Here is a 16,061-nt window from a genome sequence, read left to right as displayed (position 1 = left end):
AATTGTAATGATACATTTACCTGACATAATAAATTGTTAATTTGATTATTCTAACCGACTTTGATATTATTTTCATTAGAGTTAAAAGGAATATTTCACATTCACTCACATTTAATGATGCACGGATATTAAAACCTTTTCATTTATGGAGTCAGATGAAATAACGAGTTAATATACATATGAGAAAATGTATTGCATTTAATCAATATTACTTTGCCGCGAGAAAAGACAGTAACACGTAAAGACCTTCCGTGCTGGTCGGATGCCGGACTTTGGGCCGATCGAGCGCGAGTTCACTATACATCTATTTTCATGAGCCCTCCAAAAATAATTGGACTCTGCTAAAACATCTACACTATAATACAATATTTGCAGTATGTATTTAGTTAGAATACATGGTTAATGAATGGATAGTGTCTGTCAGATGCAGTCAGATCGTGTAGTTACAGCTTCCTCCAGCAGGGGCTGACGAGACCAAGCTAAACAGCCAAACTGCTCTCTGAATGGCTGACTTTCAGGTTAAAGACATGCAGGCCACTCCCCTAACACTTTACTGCTGTTGTCCACAGAGCTACTTGATGCTGACAGCAGGAGAAGGCAGATGTTCCTGTCCTCTGACGGCACAGCTGTATCTGCCAGAATCACTGCGGTCTGACTGAAACTGAAGGATGTCTCTTGTGAAGTTTAAAGCCTGGCCATTTTTGTACCAGACGAATCTGTCTGTCAGATTGCAGGGGCTTCTACATGTCAGATTGAGTGTTTCTTTCTCCAGCACGAGCGGTGGAGCCTGAACCTGAAGGCCTGGAGGAAACACATCTTTCTTACCATGTCCTGAAACTAACAACTTTTTGTTGAATAAATAATGGAAATGAAGGACGGAAGTGGATTACCAGAAAACATGAAGTTGAATTCCTGGTTTACCAAACCATTTGTCTTTATCGGTTATTAATCTGAAGCAATACTCTTTCTCATCGTTTTCAGTGACGTTGTGCGGTCTGAGGATGGCAGTTTTGTTTTGTCTCTCTTCAATGTATTCAACCCTGTCTTTATACTCTGGATAATCTTTTAAACTTTTGATCCCTACATTTGGTATTTTTTATCCAAACTGTATCTGTGAGGTTATGATCCTGAGGGTATGTATATGTGCATGACATGTTTACTGAGGATCCTTTGAGAGCACATATTGATTTAGTTTCATAAATCACATTCCAGTCTTCTCCAAAAACTCCTGCAACACAAAATACAAAGAAGATAAATGGTCAAGTATGAGTTATGTGTAAATGCAGCTAAATAATATCTATCACTTGTTGCTGGAGAGATGGCACAGTGAAAGAAGTGTAAAACGTCCTTCAGAAGGGTGTTGCAGAAAAGCATAAATGATTACGCTGACACAGAACTGTGAAAAGTGAACACATCCACAGTTTAAAGGTGCTTTAAGTGATTTCAGCCATTTTGTCAGTGTAACCACAAAGCCCATCTCACCAAAGCCCCGTCTTCTACATGTCAACCAACCCAATGCCAGCTAAAATGACTGACAGACTGAGTGTGTTTCTGATTGGTGGACTGTAGAATAGATAGTTAATGCACCCTTTAAAAAAAAAAAACATAAAAAAGCTTACAGCTCTAACACAACTGTGACTCACCAGAAGTCAAGAGCAGAAAAATTAGAGAGAGAAGAAGAGTCATTCTGGTGCTCACGACCACGGGAACCATCACAGCTCTATAAACAAACATATAAACACACGCATCCACTTCATACACTCCATACCTAGCAATAAAGCTTCTGAAAATAGTTTGTTTTCGTCTTTGGTTAGTACAAAACTAACAGTTGCTGCTCAGAAACAGTTTTATTGACTCATCAACACCCAAACGACTGATAAGATCAGAGTGAAATGGAGGTGTTGCACTGCTGGACTGTGGTCACATTGCTCATGCATGCTAATAATTAGTCTCAAGCAAGATTAAACCTTTTCCTCTGGACAACCCATCTCTCTTTTCTTTTTGCAACATCAGATTATTGTGTATTTAGTGTTCCAACAGCATGTCTACACCAGCTTGAGACTGTCAATGAATGAGGGCTTTACAGCTTCTTACATTGCCCAGCTGGCCTTCCACCAAATCATACACATCATGATATTATATATCTACAAGTTTGCATACTTCACATTAATCAATTTAGTGTCTCCTGAACTTATTTACCAAGCTTAAAGTGCAGCATCCTGTGAAATAAGGGTCCACTAAGGTCCTGTGTGGTATAACCTGCTCCAAGAAGCGACCAACCCACATACATTTTGTCATTTTTTCTTTCGTACCCCTACATTTTACAAACTCATCCAGTAATATGTAAAACTCTCATACCTTGTTCGCAGAAGCTTTCTTCACTAGTACTCGAAGTGTAAATTGTGAGTTTGAAGACTGACCAGACGTATTAAGCAGGGGTTGTATATGACAGCATTTCCTGTCTCTATGCAAGCAAGGCTCAACTTTCATAAGATAAGAAAAACCTGTTCACACACACAATAGGCTTTTTATACTTGAACAAGTTCATTCTGGGTCATTCTAAACCCAGCGTAAACTGAATCTTGAGTTATCTTGCTTAACGTTTAACACTGCTCATACTGTACCCGGAGTTGAACAGCATTCTTATTTGCAAATTTGTGGTGTCAATGTCATTGATTGGATGAACGCAGCATGTGACCTGCTCTAATATTGTGCATCTTCATGTTACAAATGCTGCGTTCACGTCATGTCACAATTAGCGTAATTTCGGTATGACAAAACATGACGTTCTACTTGGAACGGTTTACATGGTCGGAACAGGGAATTATGCGTTTCTATGGCAACATTACGAGCTCTATGAAGACGTGATTGATTTCTAGGGGTTCAAGTGTGTAGCACTATATTATAATTGTTAGGATTTTCAAAGATCAAGATTCTGCCCTAAAAGTGATCGGGGAGACCAAACCATAAGTCGCAGAGACATGAAACTTCGAGGGACGGTAGTAACCACCCCACTAATGATAACAACACCACTAATGATCGGCCTGATCGATCAAAAGTATGAAATCGGTCAAAAATCCTAAACCGTTCGTCGCAGACTAAATTGTCTTATATAATTGGAATCATTAGCTCAAGACAAACAAACGTCTCATGTCTCATGTTCATGTCTCAAATTCGATCGTCACGCTTTTTGAGTATTTTGGATTTCCAGAAAAAAAACTACTTTTGCTAACTATTCCAAGGTTTTTGCCCAACTAGAACCAAATGAGTGCAGAAAGATTTTCTTGAGTCTGACTGTCAATAATCATCACACAAAAAATGTAGAAATTTCTATTCTAATCCACGATGGGACGGAAAATGTTCGAAGTGGGCAATGCCACTTTTACTAAAACAGCTATCACTCTTGAACAGAATTAGATAATTTCACCAAACTCGGTTCACCTGCGTATAGGCTCAGTCTGTGGTCGTGTGAAAAAGGAAGCAGCGACTGCCCACTAGGTGGTGCTATAAAACTATTATTTTTTTAAACAGGAAAATGTCTATAGCTACGCAACAGTCAGACCGACTGACTTGAAAACTGGCATGCGGTGTCTTGGTCCAAGGTGCCGTGATTGTCTCTGAGGACGTCTGCGTATCATGAAAATCACGGCCACCATCAGCCATGGCGTTTGAGCACCATTCAGACGAGATTAACAGAGGCCGATTGGAATGAAACTCGCAGGGCCTGTTTGACTCGCCGTGACGGCGGCTCCAGTTCCTGAGCTTTCAGTATCTTCTGTTGAGGCCAATCAGGCCATTAATGAACTCTCGGTCTCGCCGACTGCCTTTGAAAACCCTGTCTGTCCTGTCACGAAAACAGAGGTCATCTTTGAGAGTCCTGTCTGTTTTTTGTGTCCCACACCCATTCCCATTCTACAATTGATGATAACATTTGCTTATGATGTGATCATCCAAATGGTGAAGAAACAATATAACTGTTGACTTTCTTCTTCTCTATGATAATTAAGCCACTTTGGGGATGAACTCGTCTAAATTTTACTTTAGAATGTAATCTGAGTCGGGACTGAAGGGGGTGGATTGGAATCCACTGCTGCTTCAATGTATATGTAATGATTGATTATAATTAAGGTATTAATCAATATTTTTCCTTCTAAATAACAAATGAGTTGAATGACTTCTCTGGAGATTTTACTTTGTTATAAAAGTTACCAGTGTGATTACTGAAATGTTCGTTTCATGTATTCTGTAATGTCAGTATTTGCTATTGTGTGTACATTGTACATTGTGTGTTAAAAATCTACACAACATGTGTCAAAATGCTATCTACACAGTCGCATGTGTTGTTTTTTGACACATCTCTTTTTGCAGTCTATCTGAATGCAGTAACAGTGCTTTCTTATTCAGCCCGGATTCCAGAAATAAAATAGGGACTTGTTTTGTGTTTGAGAAAGGTCTTCAACGTGTTAAAACATATAGGGGTCTATAGTTTAAGAGACCATTTCTCAGTTAAAGCCTATAATTTCCATTTATAGCTCTCCTTGAGAGAAAGAACGCATTATCTTGATGTTTTGAGAGGACTCTCCTGTTTATAGTGAGAGCCTGCCCAAATCCAACCTTGGAAAAGCTGTTTGTCGGTGTGTGTGTTAGTCTTCTTGGTTACAGGTTAAGGAACCACTGGCATTATTGGAGATTGACTGAGTTGTTGTTCTGGACATGCTGGCGCCCAACAACCCAAATCTGCGACCTGGAAGATCACGACGTGCCTAACTTCAGGGTCCGAGTGTCAGCTGCATAATCCATGGAGATATGCTTCCGTCTATCTGTATATGTGTGGAAAATTACTGTGTTTATCTATTTCTTAGCCAATGAGAATCATTCATCCTGTAAGCAATGACGTAGCTTAGACCTTGGAAATGGTATAACTGCTGTGATCTTTGTAACTGTAAGTGGCCTATACGAACTCCTGTGTGAGTCTTGAAGCTGACTTCTGCTGATGAAACTGCAAACTATCTTCAGGAAAACTTTGCTTTTAATTTATTATAATTCTGACTCTGGGTCTTCATTCTTCACATCTGGTTCTGGGTCTTTGACTGTAAAACCCCTTAAAGGGCAAACTTAAATTTCCAACACCCTCCATCCCTCCCCCGTTCCACTTCCCTCCTGGACTGTTTTGGTGCGCCTGGAAGCCAGTCTTTTAAAGGGAGGGGGCTATAACGTACTATGTAACGTACATAAAAAATTTTTTTTTTTTTGGGGGGGGGGGGGGGGGGGGGTATGTCACAATCCTGGTTCTGTGTCTTTTGTTTTGTATTGTGTCTGTCATTCCCTTCCTGTGTTTGGTTTCAGTGTTTCAGTTTCTCCTGGTTTATGTGTGAGTTTTTATAGTTATAGTCAGTTCCATCTGTTGTAAATTGTCTACTCAATGCTCTGTGTGTTTAAGCCCTTGGTTTTCAGTCATACTTTCCTAGTCGTTGTTTTGTGTTGTATCATGAACGTGTTTGTATTTTGGATTAGTTGTTCCTGTGTTCCTGTATTTTCATGTGGAGTCTTTTCATTAAAGTGCGCGTGCAAGTAGATTTTATCTGTGACATTCCCTCATTATTTAAATAGTTAATTATGAAAAAAATGTGTGAGTGTAGCTTTAAATTTAAAAACCCCATTGTAAAATATTATTACAGTATTTTATTTTTTACAGTACTGAAAAACATGAAAAATACAATACCTGGATCATTACAGTAATGAGAGTTGGGTGTAAAAGGTGCAAAAATATTCATGACAATGAAACTAAAGACTTTCTGACAATGTTCAGATTTAATGTATTTAGCAATAAAAATCACACAGTATGACGAGAGAAGAGGAAACATCTGTTCTGCATTGACTGTACAAAGCGAAAGCTAAAAGGCATTTGACTATTACAAGTATCAGTGTGTTCATGTGTGTGTGTAGAGTGAGTGAGTGTGTGTGTGTGTGTGTGTGTGTGCGTGTGTGCGTGCGTACGTGCGTACGTGCGTGTGCGTGCGTGCGTGCGTGCGTGCGTGCGTGTGTGCGTGTGTGTGTGTGTGTGTGTGTGTGTGCTTGTGATATTGACAATCAATTCAGATTGACTGAGCTGTAGATCACATTCTCAGATCTGGGGAGAAATTAAACAAAAATAATGTGGCATTTCAAAAGACGACAATCCATCATCTCAACAACACAAAAACAAGAGCTCTGATTAAGCATTGAATATGTTTTATTTGGGTTCAAATGAATCGTTTCTCACCTGTTGGCATCAGACGGATGATGCGTCTCAAAGCAGTCGTACTCTTCAGTCTTCATGTCTTTGTTCTTGAAGTGATAGACAGTGGCATACTGAACCTCTGTAACATCTCCAGATGTTTCTGTTTGTTTTCTCCCAGAGCGTTCGGGTTTCTTTGCTTTAATGTTGGAATACAGATCATCCCTCTGATTGGCTGATACTTGTGAATACAGTGGATCGTCATTGGTCGAAGCCGTTTCTGCTGATCTGTCAATGTGATCCTCCTGTAGTTTCATCAAATAAAATATCACACAGATATAACAACAGATTGATCCTTCAGAAACACATGTGACTGAGTTATATGCATGTTGTTTTGTCAGATTGTCTTCATGTCAAATATTTGGCAGTACAAGTCTTGTATTGTATAGTTAAATATAATATCCATGTCATTGTAGATTCAGGTATGTATTATTATCAAACTTTCCTGATTTTGTCTGATAACTTCAGCTCCACCGTCTCTCCTCTTCTTCCTGGAGAGACCGTGTTTTTGTTAGAAAGTACTGAACAGTAAGTTAGTGGTTTAAGTTCAACAAATGTTGCATTTATTTTCATTTTTGACAAGAATGTAATGCAGGAGCTGCTCAACATTCACTCACTTTATGAACACAATGAAGATGATGATGATGATGATTATGATGATGAAGATCAATCCACCAATTCCCGCCACGATCCCAGAAACTGTGAGCAGAACATCTCTCTGAACCCCTGAAACAAGATGATCATGAAGATCATTTCACACGTGAGACAGAATAAACTGAAAGAGTGTCTGTTTAAATACCTTTAACAGTGAGTGAAACAGACGCTGATCTCTGAGATCCATATTTATTCTGAGCCTCACAGTAGAAGCGTCCACTGAAACTGGAGTTAAAGCTGGAGATGCTGAAACTCTGTCCAGATCCAACAGCTGAGGTTTCATTCTCCTTAAACCAGCTGAAGTTCAGAGCAGGAGGGTTTGAGTCACTGCTGCAGTTCAGAGTCACTGAATCTCCCTCCACTATTACACCAGACACACTGACCCACACTGAGACGTTCTGTGGAGGATCTACATGAAATATATATAAAACATGTAAATCATTATTTTATTTCACAAGTGTGGCGCATGCTCTGTTGCGATAACACAGTCTGTAAAAAAATTAGTTTTTTTCCCGCCCTTTCGCCTAAGTTTGTCTGGATCATGGCGATCTTTTTACTGATCACTCGTGATTTCAAGCGTTTCCCCCGGATGTGTAAAACAGCTCCCACAAAATCTCCCACTCCCGTCAAGATCTCCTCTCTCTCCACGGCTCCGTCACTCTCACCCTAATACCATCGGATGTAATTCCAGCTGACATCTCACGCTAGCCGAGGAAACGAGGAAGTTGCTTCAGTTGTGATGGCTAATGTACAATCTCTCCGGAATAAGATGGACATCCTAAATGCAGTGGTGGAAAGAGTACTGAAAAAACATACTCAAGTAAAAGTAGCATTACATTCCAAAAAATGTAGTGTGAGTAGAGTAAAAAGTACTTGTCCAAAAAACTACTTGAGTAAGAGTAAAAAAGTAGCTTATTTAAAAGTACTCATGAGTAGTGAGTAGTGAGTAGTGAGCTGCAGATTCTACCCCTTATAATAAACACTGTGCACTACAATTTATAAATTTAAAAAAAATTGCACATACTGTAGGCTAATTCACATTATATTTTGTTCTTTGTCAGAAAGATTGAAGAATATCAATCATCCATCTTTTTAAAATGCATCAAATCAGTACACTTTTACACCATTTAAATCATATTATTTGGGGGGGGGGGGGGGGGGGGCATTTAAAATTAGGCGAAAAGCCACTGGGTCTGAGCATGCTATTGTTGCACATAAAATATCAATATTCATAACTGTGCAAAGAATTCAAAAACCTTTAGAAACTCATATGATAGTTCAGTATCACACACCATAAGATTGGGTTAAATAGAGAGATTAACAAATACCCAATTTCTCTCCAAAACGGTACCAATGTTAGTGTTTTGATAAATGAGAATCACTAATATTATCAGATTACCTCACCTAATGCACTGAAAAAGGCTAAGATAGTGAGCTAATACTAATTACACACTTTAATCCCATGCTATTAAATATGTTACAATTTAAACGTAAATGCACATTGTTCTAGAAGGGTGGCATCATCCCTTACATTTTACACGGCTACATTTACTCACATTGTAATGCTGATAATATAATTTGTAAGGAAAATTGTGCATTAAATAGGGAAGTTATATCCAGGAAACTTTTACAAAAGAAACAAACAAACACACACACACACACACTCTGACACACACACACATACACACACAAACACAATTGCTTGTCTCTTTGTAGTCTCGGCGAAGCTGTTTTATCCGCTGCATCCACACACACAAAAACAAAACTTGAACATGAAAAATGTTTTTCCGCAAGTGCACTTGCCAAATGAAGACGGATTGTAATGGATCAATCAAAAAACGTTGTTTATTAACGAGCTGTAGTCAAGCACTGACAGAAATGCAGTTCAAGTTAAAGGGACACTGTGTAGGTTTTTACGTATTTTATTATCTGAAATCAATATTTTTATTCATAAATATGTCCTCAATGGTGTACAAATACCTCTGCAAATTATCTGACTTATCCTCGTAAATGAAGAATTTATTATCTTTATGTACATGGGACGGGTAGGTTCACGGAGGCTTCCATGTCGTTCCGCCATCTTGAAAAACTATAATAGCAGAGAGGGTCAAAAAGTACCAACCAAACGCGTTTCCACAACGCGTTTTCGTTCAGACTCAGAGCAAGCGTCACGTGACTGAAAGCAGCAGAAACGGAGGAGGAGAGCAGTGAGAGGCGCGTTCCCGGCGGCAAGTTTAAACGGCTGTATTGCACTCCTATGATTGCTGATTGCTTTATTATTTGGAATGGCGGATCATACATATGCCGAGCCACAGGAGAAGACATCCTCGTCCCAAAAAAAGGCCAGACTTGAACGAAAAAGGAAACGTGACCGGAGATTGCATAAAACAAGAGTAAATATCGGGATAGCGTTTTCAAGGTGGAAAGAGCTAATGCAGCAGAAAGATTTCAGAAGAGACGCTGAAGTTGCCTGCTTTCTCCTCGACAGGTAAGTCAATGTTACAGTCTTAATACATTTTTTTGTCATTGCTTGGTTGTGTACTTTATTATATAGACAGTATAACATTTATAGTTAAAGTTAAACAGGCTCTTTGATGAATAGCAGCTATTGAGTAACGTTACTTTACTCAATAGCTGCTATTTAGAAGGTGCTAAAAACAAGGTTTGTAAGTTTACTCTTTATAACCTATAAATTCAGTAAGAATATAGAGATATAGTCTCTCTGTAAGATTTTCTATAGCTTTCTTTTTTTCCCCAATAAATGATCAATTAGCTCAAGTTGTGAATTTGCTATGTGCATAAGATTGTACAGAGAATTAAAATTAATTTATACTACTGCTAGACACATAAATTGTACAAACCTCGGTCGTTTCTCTTCGCTGCCTTTGGAAACTTTCAATTCTATTTAGATCGTCTCTTGTAGCGGCCGGGCATCTTTGCCGTCGTTGTGTTGACTCTCGCGCTCCTCGTCCATCTCCTCGCCTAGATCCCACTGATCCACTGCTTCTCTGTCCTCTCCCTCTACCTCTACCTCTCCCTCTCCCTCTTCCTCTCCCTACTGCTGAATCATCCGATGATGATATCTAACAATCACGTAATTTAGAAAATATAACGAATAAAGGCGGCATTACTACTAATTACAACAGTTCATGTTTTTCAGTGTCAGCAACTCATACTGTAACATTCGTTTGTTCGTTGTGTCAAGTTGCTGTTTTTTTTAAGTTACAAACCTGTTCATCTGGAGAAATACTCGATGAAGTGTTACTACAAGACATCCTGTCATAGCATTTTTGGTACATAACGGCAACCGTAGATGCAATACGCACTTGAAAAAGCGAGGCGCTGGAGAGCAAAATTCGTTTGAATGCAAAATAATATTTCACCACTGGATGGGGGTATTTCTCACACAGTGTCCCTTTAACGCCATGGTTCATAGAGTGCACTGATTCTGAATCTGGCGGCATGGCGAGCGCGAGACGCGGCAGTGCACAGATCGTGACGCGCGTCTCTCTATAATGTGATTTTGAAGTAAATGGGAGCGGGAATTCACCGCATTATGGACTCGTCACGCAATACCCCCAGCCTCAGACCAAGTGTTAGGCCCTGTAGACAGGCCAGCCTATATAAATATCATATTAAGCAGAAATGTGAAATGTACCTTAGCATATTAGAGGAAGACGCTGATTAAACTGATGCGTGAAGAATGGACTTCCACAGCAGTCACGAGTAACAGCAGGAATAGGCGGTTTCAGTTTTCTATGCTTAATTTGATTTGATGACAGTCACGAGACCGATTACTCGATCCAATCACGTTGATGGATAAAATTAAAATAAAATTTAAACAAGCATGTAACGAGTAACGACCACAAACAGAAGGAAAATAGCGGAGAAAAAGTACCGATACATCACTTAAAATGTACTCAAGTAAAAGTAAAATTACACAATTTTTAAACTACTCAAAAAAGTACAATTTCTGAAAAAAACTAATTAATTACAGTAACGTGAGTATTTGTAATTCGTTACTTCACACCCCTGCCTAAATGCCAGGTCTGCATCATCGCGCTGTCCGAGACGTGGCTGAAGGACTCATTCCAGATGAACAAGTTAGTTTGGAAAACTTCATCCAAGCGAATCGTATGAGTGTTTCCGGTAAGGAGAGGGCGGAGGAGTCTGTGTTTATATTAAAGGGTTTGTTCACCCAAAAATAAATTCTGTCAGTATTTACTCACCCTCATGTTGTTCCAACCACGTAAGACTTTCGTTCATCTTCAGAACACAGATTAAGATATTTTTGATGAAATCTGAGAGCTGGCTCACTCCTCCATCGGCTGCTGGGTAATTGCATCTGCCGGCCCAGAAAGTTAGTAAAAACATCGTTAAAATATTCCAAGTGACTACAGTTGCTCAACCTTAAGTTTACCAAACGACGAGAATACTTTTTGTACACAAACAAACAAATAAAAAAAATATCAACTGTTCATTTTCTTCTGTATGGGCCTCTGACGTGAGTTCACGAGATCGCACGACGCATGCGCGAGAACTGAGAAATTGACAGAGATGTGTTGTTTAAAATGGTTGTAAAGTGTGCATTTCCTGGATGTCCGAATCGTGAGAAACCGATGAGAAAACGTAATAGTGCCTTACCAATGCAGCAAAATGAATGGCTTAGGGACTGTTCGTTATTTATTTAAGGGGCCACCGGAGGAGTTTTGAGATCTGTTGTCAAAAAAGACTTGACCCTCCCTTCGCCAGCAATAATTTTTTCGATGACCCTCCAAAATGATTGTGAAAAAATGCATGACCCTCCCCGATAATTTATTGAGTTCTGTATTCGTTTACGCTTGGTAAAGATGTTCAGAAGCCATTGTTATTTTTACAACTATGACAAACCTCTGCGTACGTTACACATCACACTCCACGATTAAGGTGGCCATTTCAGTAGATTTTACTCACATTGTTGTGGAAACACAATACGCAACACTTCCTGCATACTACTCATCTAACGTTAACGTTAACTAGTAACGTTATTCACATGAAATATAACAATGAGACCCAGGACCGGCGAGTGCACTTCTGCCGCTCTAGGCGAAAAACAATTGTGCCGCCCCTCTATTTGCAACGTATACCAGCAACAACACACAAATACCAATATGCCATATACATATAACGCAAAACCAGCAACAACACACAAAGACCAATATGCCATATACATATAACGCAAAACCAGCAACAACACACAAAGACCAATAAGCCATATACATATAACGCAAAACCAGCAACAACACACAAAGACCAATATGCCATATACATATAACGCAAAACCAGCAACAACACACAAAGACCAATATGCCATAGGCCTACATATAACGCAAATAGTGCGCAACGCGCGTGTGCCCAAAATGTCAACAATATTAAAGTTTATGCAGGAGGCAAAGGCCTGCTGGCATTTTTCTTTAAGCAGTCATGCCAGGACTTTTCCAAATAATCACATTTCACCTCCTCAAATTACTGTTGCAAATCTCTTTACACCACTTTCGTATGTGCGTAAAACACACACAAATGAAATGTCCGCAAGCACATTATATCATCAGCAGGTTCAGCATCTTAAATAACGACTAAAGAGCAAAGGAAGCTTAACTTACGCTTCAGAAGCGCGCACGGCGGGCCTTCATCGCAGCAAAGATCTTAACTGCATCCTCTATTTCGATTCTCTGTGCCAGTTCATGTTCTATGGAGATTGTTGCCAGTCCATTAAGTCTGTTCCCTGTTCACAAAACGTTCCCCATTCAAAGCATTCGGGACGTCACATATGAAACAGCCAGCCACCGCTGTCAGCGAGTCGCCGTATTCAAGCACCGAGGGCGCGCGCGCCGTGCCCATACCTCCGGTTCAGTTTCCTGAGCCCACGGCACGAAGTGCGGCGATCTGAACCCACAGGACATTCTGCCCCTAGCTGTACATGTAAAAGCATGGGAAGCGATTCCAGGGATATCAGAATGGGTGCTGAGCACAATAAGACAGGGCTATTCACTACAGTGCACTCGCCGTCCCCCACGCTTTCGAGCACGGACCGCGACGAAAGTGAATACGGAAGTAGCCCATCTAGCTACTCCGCACAGAAATAGCGAAACTGTTGTGCAAAGGTGTCATAGAACCGGTACCTCCTTCTCTGAGCGAGTCAGGCCTTTACAGCCGGTTCTATGGCCCCTTTGCACAACAGTTTCGCTATTTCTGTGCTCGAAAGCGCGGGGGACGGCGAGCGAACTGTAGTGAATAGCCCTGTCTTATTGTGCTCAGAACCCATTCTGATATCCCTGGGATCGCTTCCCATGCTTTCACATGTACAGCTAGGGGCAGAATGGCCTCCGGGTTCCGATCGCCGCACTTCGTGACGAAGTGACGAAATGAAATAAACGAAATGACTCGAATGACTCAAGAGAGTCAGTAAAATGATCCGAACTTCCCATCACCCAGTCATGACTCGTGAGAGCAGGGGCGCGCCGTCGCTATGGGGCGGCGGCAGCTCAGTAAATCATATATATAACCTATTTTGTGAATTGTTCATTCCCGGTTGGCACACATTTTGCCGCCCATACAAAAGTGCCGCTCTAGGCAATTGCCTAGTTCGCCTACGCGCCGGCCCTGATGAGACCATTCAACAAAGCACAGTGACAGCGGGTACAACAAATTCAACACATTTACTGGTTGCTATGGACTCGTCACTAGGCTTCCTCAGTCAATATATATTTTAGCATAATAGGTATTACCTTTAAGCTACCGAAGCTGAACATTATCCAAAACTCCATTTCTCAGACGAAAAAGCTGTTGTTTGCACAATTTCAAATCACCGGGACCGAAAGGATATTTGAAGAGTTGCCTACGTATTGGCGCCAGAAATCACTTTCGCTCTTTGCTGCTAGTGCCCTCTCAATGGTTTTCAAACTTTTTTCTAGAGCGACCACTGATTGATTGTACGTGGGTCATGTGACATGTGGAGTATTTATATTACATGTATTTGAAAGATTTTTCAGTGTAATTTTACTCAAAGTTGATATCATCAATAATATTAATATGAAAACAGATTTAAGATTTTTTTTCTTAAATCACTGGCCCATTTTTTAATTCTCGCGACTCACCCGAGGGTCGCGCGCAGTCTCACCACTCGAAACCCACAGCGCGAGGCTCAGACCATCTGCTAGCGATGGAGAGGGGGGAATGAGGGAGCTACATTGGAAATATGCACCGAACAAGCCACTTTGAAATTTTGCTGTTTTCATGAATACAAAAGTTAAGTGACCCTCCCCCTAGACTAAAAAAAAGTTGGATGACCCTCCCCTCAACAAAGAAAAAAAAGGCATGACCCTCCCCTATTTTCCTCCGGTGGCCCCTTCCATAAATCCCGAACGGTCCCTTACCTTTCACACTTTCCCATCAAATGATCGTGAGCGTCGTCTTCTCAGTTCTCGCGCATCTGCGTGGCTCTCGTGAACTCTCGTCAGAGACCCACACAGAAGAAAATAAAGAGTTGTTCTTTTTTTATTTTTTGTTTGTGCACAAAAAGTATTCTCGTCATTTGATAAACTTAAGGTTGAGCAACTGTAGTCACTTGGACTATTTTAACGATGTCTTTACTAACTTTTCTGGGCCGGCAGATGCAATTACCCAGCAACCGATGGAGGAGTGAGCCAGGGGAGGACTGGGATCAAAAAGTGGCCCTGGACTTTCTGGCCCACAGCAGCACATCATAACACATTGGCTTATTAATGTGCATAATAATTTTTAACACCACTTATAGCATAAAAATATAACACAATACAAGAAACGAGAAATGAACAGAAATGCTGTTTAAACATTTATTTTAATTAACACAACATATATTGGGTAATGGGAATCTTTACAGCAGAAAACCTTTTGAACCAAAGCTTTGCTTGAGTTTTTGTTGAGGGTGGAACTTGAAAAATATGTCTAGATTTTCTGATGTCGGTACAGTGAAGAAATCAAAGCTGGGGACGGCTTCCTGAATCTGACTCAGTCTATCTTCCTGAATCTGAATGAATGAATGAATAAATGAATAATAATAGTAATAATAATAATAATAATAATAAAAGGTTGTTTAAGTTTATTTAACATATAGGTGCAGTTCTTCACAAAAAAGGCTCATCTGTGTGTTGACACACTGTTACCTAGCACTAAAATGCAAAAAGACAAATAATATTAATACTCATAAAACCTGCCCAGAAAGCCACACGGACAAAAAGGTGCAAACTTTTTGTGTAAGGTGTGTTGGTAAGGATAGTAGCAAATTTAAATCTATCTAAAACACCATAACATAAAGATAAAGATAACGATAAAAAAAGGAACTCGTTTTTGGAAAGAAAACAATATGATTTAATAGGGTTTATTATTTATATTTTATAGTAATGGTTGATTTAAGAACTAATTTCTCTTTGATCATGTCTCTTAATGCTTTGGAGCACAGTATGTGAACGCTCTTGCTCGCTCGCTCTAGATTCCGGGAGATTTTAACTAATTTGGCATCAGGGAGGCGCTATCAATGCGGGAGACTCCAGGAACTTCCGGGAGACTTGGGTTGTCTGTATTCACTGTATTCATTTATTCATTCAGTGTCATGGGAGAGTGGATAAATGTAGGTTATTAAAAAGAAGGGCAATGGTGGTAACCCTACTTATTACCTAATACCAACCCTACGTAACCTAATTTGAAACATTTCACAGCATCTACCTCTATTGCTTTTTTTTTTTTTTTACGCGTAACTTTTCAGCCCCACCTTTTCTTTTCTCCCCCCTTTCATCCATAGACAATTATTTGCTATTATCTTATCTGCTCAGAGAAATTCGCTGTACCGGATCAATCTGTCTCTCTCTCTGTAAATAGGCTTGTTTGAGATGAGCAAAATCTGCACAGAACCGATCACCGGTGATCAGCGCGAGATGCATGCCGGTTAGAAATGTGTCCGAGTGCGGTCCGCCTTGCGCTGATGTCATGCTGACGTGTGTCAAAAAACTCTCGCGAGCGCAAGGCGCACGTGTCGGATTCTGCAGTCGCGCGCAGTTGCTCCAAAGAGTATAGAAGAACAAGAGGCGAAACTCAATAGAACGTTCCATTGCAA

At 40.2% G+C, this 16,061-nt stretch overlaps 1 protein-coding gene across 2 annotated transcripts in view; it reads right to left on the bottom strand.

Moving 5' to 3' along the window:
* Positions 1-5,792: 5,792 nt before the first annotated feature.
* The window catches only part of LOC143710378 (B-cell receptor CD22-like), a 35,023-nt gene continuing 24,754 nt past the window's right edge, over positions 5,793-16,061 (bottom strand). The window contains exons 7-11 of one of the 2 annotated variants that reach the window (XR_013194536.1): positions 7,077-7,340; positions 6,895-7,003; positions 6,719-6,768; positions 6,263-6,522; positions 5,793-6,130 (exon numbers count right to left, since the gene is read on the bottom strand). Coding sequence is in view for 1 of the 2 variants with exons in the window: in XM_077201327.1 (XP_077057442.1) it covers positions 6,091-6,130; positions 6,263-6,513; positions 6,714-6,768; positions 6,895-7,003; positions 7,077-7,340 (719 nt within the window). In the remaining variant the exon portion in view is untranslated. Of the gene's footprint in view, positions 6,131-6,262; positions 6,523-6,713; positions 6,769-6,894; positions 7,004-7,076; positions 7,341-16,061 lie in introns of both variants that reach the window. The other variant, XM_077201327.1, reaches the window with a different exon arrangement.

Source organism: Siphateles boraxobius, unplaced genomic scaffold (genome assembly GCF_051911475.1).
Source record: "Siphateles boraxobius isolate OS27281-9 unplaced genomic scaffold, OSU_SipBor_1 47, whole genome shotgun sequence".
In the NCBI taxonomy this organism is placed as follows: Eukaryota; Metazoa; Chordata; class Actinopteri; order Cypriniformes; family Leuciscidae; genus Siphateles; species Siphateles boraxobius.
The sequence above is the reverse complement of the archived record's forward strand: the minus strand, read 5'-3'. Positions and strand labels throughout refer to the sequence as shown.